Genomic DNA, 7,712 nt, shown 5'->3' with positions numbered 1-7,712 from the left:
GACGTTTGCCGTGCGGAGGCAGCGCGAGGGAGCGGACCTGAGAGGAGCGCCTCTCCCGCCTCGCGCGCGCTCTCCCCGCGCTGCCTTTGACTGGCTGAGAGCGCAACTTCTCTAACGATGTTGACATATTCACACAACAGAGACTCCGGCAGGGTGGTGCTTCACGGCAAAACCCTTTTGAGTTTCCAAACACCTTTTTATAAGTCTGAAGCCTGTCCCCTCCACCCGACCTGTTAAAACCACGCCTACGCAACCACACAATTGGTCCGAAAGCGTCAAAGAGCCAATCAAACGTAGCGCTGCTGTTGCTCGTAACACGCAACACATCCATACAGTATGAAGCCCAATGGGCCACAGAGGCGCTAGGAAAATCACGGAGCTGGGACCTTACCACCTCTCTCTCTGGCCGTCAGCGGACCCTTCTCTGCACACGTCGTCTTCTGAAATGTGTGCGCGCACTCCGCTCAGAGCAGGACAACAGCGCGCGCGTGTGTGAGAGAGGGCGAGGGCACTTCTCCGCTGCAGGAACGGGCTGAGGATTATTCAGCGCTATCGAAATATTTCAACACGTCGCGTTCGCTGCGGGACACGGGCCAGTAAGAAGCCGGGCATTTGAGCAGGAATGCAGATTTCGTGAAGAGCGGAGGGGAGGACGGACGCAGCGCAGCTAATTGAGCGACCAGTCCAAGTTGGTTTAATTCGATTCATGTTCACGACGCGGCCAGAGACACTGAAAGGTGTCCAGGCTTGAAACAGAACTGCTTTTGCCTTGCTGAGATTAATGGAGAACATTTTTGACAATCATTGTGGACACTTCTAGATACGACAAGGTCACCGCAGATATTTATAACAAGGACTTTGAAAAAGTGGATACGAGTCATTGCAACGTTCAAGAAGGAAATTTAAGACATTCTTTTATTTTAATTAATTAATCTGTTTCGTGGTCGCCAGCTCCACTGGTGTAGAAACATTCTATCAAGACTTTACACCAATATCCTGCTCTTGGATGAACTTCCTGATGAGAGATCCAGTCATACAGGGATCAAATATGGCATATCACCCATTTATACCTCACCGGGGTCCAGAATTTGCCATGAGTGCAATGCTTGGTCATCAGCCTCCCTTCTTCCCGGCGCTGGCACTGCCTCACGGCGGCTCCCTGTCTCTGCCGGGCGCGCTGGGAAAGCCAATCATGGACCAGCTGATGGGCGCCGCAGAGAGCGGCCTGCACTTCTCCTCTTTGGGACACCAGGCTGCTGCTGCCGCGCACCTCCGGCCCCTCAAGACTTTGGAGCCCGAAGAGGAGGTGGAAGACGACCCCAAAGTACATTTGGAGGCGAAGGAGCTGTGGGAGCTGTTCCACAAGAAAGGCACTGAGATGGTGATCACCAAATCCGGAAGGTGTGTGTGTGTGCGTGTGTGTGTGTGGGAGTATGTGTATGTGTATGTGTATGTGTGTGTGTGTGTGTGTGTATGTGTGTGTGTTTATGTGTGTGTAAGAGAGAGGGTGTGTGCTTAAAACAAAACAAAAATGTATAAATTTGGTCAAACTATTCTAAACGTTACATTTACATTATTAAAGATGTGACGTGGGAAAGTTTTGTTAAGAGACTTTTACTCTTAATCATTGCGTAATGCGTGCAACATTTTATACGTGTTTGTGTGTGTGTGTGTGTAATATATATATATATATATATATATATATATATATATATATATATATATATATATATATATATATAGCACAATACATACAATTATGAAATTGATTAAATGTGTGAATTCTTACTAGTGTTAGAATTTACAGTAAATGAGATCTAATAATAATTTGGCATAAAAGGCAAGAAATACATGTACACAAAATATGCCATCCTTCATTTATTTGCAATTGTTGCCATTGTTTTAGTTGATTTTAAATAGCATAAAAACAAAGCTTCAAATGTTTCCACTGAAAGCTGAAGCTTGTGTGTAACATTTCTGGTTGTAGCCCAAAAGATAAATAGATTCAAATGTAAAATAGAAAACATTTACTGTAAAACAATAGTTGAATGTGATCGTGTTGTTGGTCAGGATTTGTTTCACAAAATTCTGTGCACAAATGTATTGTCTGACAAAAAGCTCATAAAGTTTCTCTTTGTCACAGGCGAATGTTCCCTCCATTCAAAGTTCGCTGCACGGGGCTGGACAAAAAGGCCAAATACATTTTGCTTATGGACATTGTAGCAGCAGACGACTGCAGATACAAATTTCACAACTCTCGCTGGATGGTGGCAGGAAAGGCTGACCCTGAGATGCCAAAAAGGATGTACATTCATCCAGATAGCCCGGCCACTGGAGAGCAGTGGATGTCCAAAGTCGTCAATTTTCACAAACTTAAGCTAACTAACAACATCTCCGACAAGCATGGATTTGTAAGTTCAACTAATGTATGTCAATTTTCTATTTATTATCATTATCGCACCATTACATGTTTTTGCTGTGATTTAAAGCCATTGGTCTAATTAATTATTTAGATTTACGTTCAAAATACACACGTTATGCATTTTGCTCTTTATTCACCGAACAATGTAATTTAAAACACGGTTTAGAGCTGATAAGATACACACTAAAAGTGTAGTTGTTTAGTGCAATACATGATCCAGTTGCTGTTGCCTCTTTGTGCAGTATAAATTGGGATTAATTAATTTAAGTGGATTTGGTTTTATCCTATAGGCCTAATCTTGGATTTAAACAGCAGCCAATGCCATGCTAATGTGAATGCCGTCCAGAGCACACGGACTATTACTTCAGGAGTGTGTTATTTTTGTCTTTTGCAGACTATCCTTAACTCGATGCACAAATACCAGCCGCGCTTTCACATTGTACGGGCTAATGATATCCTCAAGTTGCCCTACAGTACGTTCAGAACGTACGTGTTCCCAGAGACGGACTTCATTGCAGTGACTGCGTATCAAAATGACAAGGTATGGATGTTTTGCGTGTCTCTGCACCATTTAGTTGTGATTCCATTTGAAAACGTCATGTTTGTTAGAGGCTTCGAGTGGGGGTTACTAAAATGAGCATATTGCCTATTCAGCAGTTCATATTTCTAAGGCAATACCAACTAGATACCTTGCTTTGATTTAATCACGTGGAAACGATTTGGCGCAAACCCAGCCGTTGTTGCTATGCCTCTGTACAGTATGAGTGAGATGCAGAGGAGGAAAAGAGGGGCAACACTGCACGCTTGAATGGAGAAAATGAAAGCGTGCAGAGCTTTTGCTGGTGCCTAACTGCTCTGTCAACCTTTTACTTGTCAGAAGATGTGAAACGATGACGGTCTGCCCGTGCGCACAGTGGCATGGGGACACCATCGGCTATAAGTCTTTCCCAAAATGTAGCCTATTAAATCTAAAGCATGTTTTAGAAAAGTTTCCAATGAAAGAAAAGCACTGAAACCATATCCATATAGATATTTCTGTTTGTCCCTTTCAGATAACTCAGCTCAAAATTGATCACAATCCATTTGCAAAAGGATTTCGAGACACTGGCAATGGCAGACGAGAAAAAAGGTATTTTATAAATGTATTATTGGCCTATAAATATTATTATTATTATTATTATTATTATTATTATTATTATTATTATTATTATTATTACTTACTTACTTACTTACTTACTATTTTTGTGTTGGAAAGTTGTGGCTATGGGGCACGTAGGCTACAGGCTTAACTTAAGTAGCCTAATTATGACAAAAGCTAATATTAATGTAGGCCATGTAAAAGGTTCGTAAACGCCCCTGACTTCGTGTTCTCACCTGCAGCATCTGTCTTTAAGTCCTTCATCAGTCCGCGTGTTTGGTTTGGGGGAGCTGCTTAATAATGTGCGCCCCTCTGCACAGGAAACAGCTGGCCCTGCAGTCCATGCGCTCGTATGAGGACCAACAGAAAAAGGACAACGGAGCATCAGACGACTCCTCGGGAGAACAGCCGTCTTTTAAATGTTTTGGCCAGGCATCGTCTCCCGCCGTGTCCACCGTGGGGCCCCCACACGTCAAAGGTGCGCAAACGCAAACGTGACAAGAACAAGTGCGACAGTTTTGGCTTGCTTATTTTACAGACACAAATATTGCAGCGTCACATCAGTCACATTCGCCAGTTTAATGTTCAATTTATAGACTCGTGTAAACTGCTGGTCACCCACTTACTAGGCTACCTCTTAACAGGCTTACAACTGTAACCTATATACCATTTATTTTTAGATTTCGGTGAGAGCGATGAAGACAGTGATGACGACAGCAAAGACGAACATCTCAAAGATGGCCCCGACTCCAGTAAGATTTCCACGACCACGGAGGACGGGAGGGAACACGAGGCAAGCCCCGCCAAGTGCAACCTTTTCAGTAGCGACTCCAACAGTAGAGCGCGCGATGGCGGCTCCAGAACTGAGAAAAGTCAGGCTGATTCCCGGCAGAGCCCTGTCACCGCCATCTCCAGCACCACGCGCTCCGCAGAGGACGTCAAAAGCCCCAATCTAGAGCAGGCCAAAGCAGACGAGTGCCGCTCTTTGAAGGACAGTTTTATGCCTTTAACCGTTCAGACCGACAGTGCGCACTTGGGCCACGGGCACTTGCATAACTTTGGGTTTCCCCCTGGTCTAACCGGACAGCAATTCTTTAGTCACCTCGGAAACGCGCACCCGTTTCTCTTGCACCCGGGTCAGTTCAACATGGGAAACGCGTTCTCAAACATGGCTGCGGGTATGGGACCTCTCCTGGCAGCCGTGTCCTCAGGAGGAGTGAGCACCATGGACACGACCAGTATGGCCTCGTCCCAGCAAAGCCTGACCTCACCGGGCTTGCCATTCCATCTGCAACAACACATGTTGGCGTCACAGGTAAAAGCTCCTCTAATATCACGTATGAGGTATTTGGTTGTGCTCCAGTGCAATGTGTCAGGCTGACACGTCTGATCATACTCACGTGGGACTTATGTGGCTAAATTGTAATGCTAGGAAATATTCTGAGGCGTCAAAGTTACACCTTGTTTTATCTGTTGTTAAGTGAGTCACAATGAAGAGAGTTGTTTTAATAAAACTGGTCTATCTGCTCAGTCTGTTCTCAAAGAACAAAGCGGACAGAAAGCTTGCAGTTTAAACTGTTATGTTGCTCTTTAAACTTCTCTTGAACCAGCAAGAGCAGAAATGCACATATGGATGTGAGCACAGTGCGTTATGATTTGTACGCCTACAATGACTAAACATTTAGAGACAATTGTGTAGGCTGTTCTGATATTTGTTTCCACCTGTGTGTTTCATGGATATTTCTGTGTGCGTGTTTCAGGGCCTGGGTATGTCTCCGTTTGGTGGTCTGTTTCCTTATCCGTACACATACATGGCTGCTGCGGCCGCGGCCTCCTCTGCAGCCTCCTCCTCTTTGCACAGACACCCTCTCCTGAACGCAGTGCGCCCCAGACTCAGGTACAGTCCCTACTCGCTGCCCATGACAGCACCGGACAGCACGCTGCTCACCACGGCCATACCGTCCATGGGCAGCGGAGGCTCTGAGCTCAAAGCCAACAGCCCCGTGTCTGCCGTGACGCTGGACTCTACTTCAGAAGTGACCAGTCACTCATCCACTCTCTCGTCCGGCTCCATCTCGCTGTCACCAAAAACTCTCTCTTCGGAGAAAGACGCTGCGAACGAGCTGCAGAGCATCCAGCGCTTGGTCAGTGGCCTGGACTCCAGTCAGGACCGGCCCAGAAGCGGATCTCCATAGACCCATTCATGGGAGACATTATTACGTTTTGTTGTTGTTTTGGAAGATGAAGATTTTAGGACATATTTAGATTAACACCAGTTAAAAACAAACTATTAACTGTTTTCTTTTCTGAAATGCACTTTGGTTAAACACACTTTTTATGTTTATGATTTTTTTGTTTTGTTAAATTAAAACACACGTTTCTTGTCATTTGGATACCATATAAGTATTGGATGTCAATGGCCTACGATTTGTTTGGGTGAACCTGCTGCTTTGTCCTTCAGATCTGAACCTAAATCGGTTGTGTTGTATATGCACTCGTTTGTACAAGCGTTGGTCCTACATTTAAACACTGCTGTATTCTCATTTGGCAAAAGTGGCTAAGTGCCGAAGTGGCCAAAACGCTGCATGCCCTTAAAAGTTACAATTATTACTTACTTTTTTCCTGATTGGTGACTAAACTCGTAGCCCTCGCACGCGCCTAATGCAAAGGGAAGCATATCCTTCAATACAATCAATAAGAGTAAATGAAGTATGGAATATTGGTGTACATAAGGATAAATAAAATATTTATGTAATTATTTCATATTGTTATTGCGTGTAAATACAACAAGTAGTATGTTTTTAGGATCAGTTAATTTATTGTTGATATAGCCCATAGGCCTACCTACCTGTCTAAAGACCATTTGTGGGGTTATATTTTTCTTATGTTGCCACTTGCATTTATTCCTTCATCTTTCTAAAATGGACTTGAATTCCCCTAAATGTTCCTCACTCTCGCGTGCCATTGTGTTTTCACTTGTTCTTGTGCGTAAAGTGCTGCTGTTTTCAGAAGGCGAGAACGCACTGCACCAATGGCTTCAGAAAATACACTTTGAATATCAGGTCAAAGCGCACTATTTTATGTTGTTCTTTTCTTTTCCTTTTTTCCTCAAACAAGGCAAAGGTGCCGCATAATTAAAATAAAAAGAAGGGTTCTTTTGTGTTTCATCGGTTGCTTCGGATTTATGTCAGTTTACATCTCTACATCGTGATCTTGAACGTTTCAATAAAACATTCAAATGTCATGGGCAGTCTATCTGTGTCTATTTCTTTGAAAGAACAATTAAAGGCTATCATAAGAAAAATACATTTGCACTAGGCCTACGGTGCAGGAGATGAATCCCTAACGAGCCGCCGCTCTGCAGATTAGACTTTTACCGGATCAATTCATCTTTCAGTCGAGTTTATGCGACTTGAAATTAGACTGAGCCAAACTTCCCACGTAACCTGTAAAGCACTGACAGAAAAGTTTTAAAAATATAATTAATTACGGTAAGGGGAGATCACTGATCTCGTGAGATAATGTGATATTCTGTGGAATTTGTCTTTCGCTCCGTGACCTGCTGCAAAGCAACAGAAACAATCTTGCGAATTGTTTTATAACTCTACGTGTCGCGAGTTTATCAAAGGCATATCTTTATTTGTGTATTGTCTGGTTAATGTGTAGCTACCTGTCGCCAGAGAATAGATATAGAAATGACACAAGCTGTCTCAATATGAGTGTCTTATTGCTCACCTGGCGCCTCCACGGCCCTATCTTTTGCTTTATTGCACGAGAGGCGACGATGGGTCTGTATTAACACCAGGATGACGCCCTCAAGGGGCCAAGCGAGGCTGCTTGATAAGAGCTCATGAGCTGATCTTTGATAACGCAACATATAATTGTTGTGCATAGAAATACGTTGGCTATAAAATTATATTTGAAGTAAAAAATAAAAAACAAACAAAAACAGGCAGCGTGAATCAGAACTGAGGTCACCTGAGGTGTGAGGTGCACGTATTCTTCAGTTCTACACACACAACTCTGCAGAGGCTGCTACTCCTGAAACGCTTCATTCTATGGTAACGCTGCTTGGAGAAAACATTTACACCATTTCTCATTGGCCAGGGATTTAGCTTTAATGTTCTGAGAAGCTCTTCACCTGCGCATACC

At 43.8% G+C, this 7,712-nt stretch overlaps 1 protein-coding gene across 2 annotated transcripts; it reads left to right on the top strand.

Annotated features, from left to right (window-relative positions):
- The first annotated feature begins 230 nt into the window (after positions 1 to 230).
- Positions 231 to 6,804, top strand: tbx3a (T-box transcription factor 3a). Of its 2 annotated transcripts, none has more exons than XM_072453085.1 (7): positions 231 to 1,401; positions 2,144 to 2,411; positions 2,817 to 2,963; positions 3,475 to 3,551; positions 3,881 to 4,038; positions 4,241 to 4,875; positions 5,321 to 6,804. In XM_072453085.1, exons 1-7 carry the CDS (start codon positions 1,007 to 1,009, stop codon positions 5,753 to 5,755), a joined length of 2,115 nt encoding a protein of 704 aa, XP_072309186.1. In that variant the 5' UTR covers positions 231 to 1,006; the 3' UTR covers positions 5,756 to 6,804. The 2 variants fall into 2 exon arrangements, with proteins under 2 accessions (XP_072309186.1, XP_072309185.1); XM_072453084.1 differs by having other exon boundaries at positions 2,144 to 2,426.
- The last annotated feature ends 908 nt before the right edge of the window (positions 6,805 to 7,712 follow it).

The sequence above is a fragment of the Eucyclogobius newberryi genome, unplaced genomic scaffold, assembly GCF_026437365.1.
Source record: "Eucyclogobius newberryi isolate DKJ021-1_F unplaced genomic scaffold, fEucNew1.0.hap1 SCAF_2, whole genome shotgun sequence".
NCBI lineage: Eukaryota > Metazoa > Chordata > Actinopteri > Gobiiformes > Gobiidae > Eucyclogobius > Eucyclogobius newberryi.
This window is presented reverse-complemented; position numbering and strand designations above follow the sequence as displayed.

Bases quoted from the DNA above. Each gene is read 5' to 3' on its own strand.
- tbx3a (XM_072453084.1), top strand. From the start codon at position 1,007: ATGAACTTCCTGATGAGAGATCCAGTCATACAGGGATCAAATATGGCA. The intron at 3,552-3,880 runs GTATTTTATAAA...CCCTCTGCACAG, and splicing joins AATGGCAGACGAGAAAAAAG to GAAACAGCTGGCCCTGCAGT. The intron at 4,039-4,240 runs GTGCGCAAACGC...ATTTATTTTTAG, and splicing joins GGGGCCCCCACACGTCAAAG to ATTTCGGTGAGAGCGATGAA.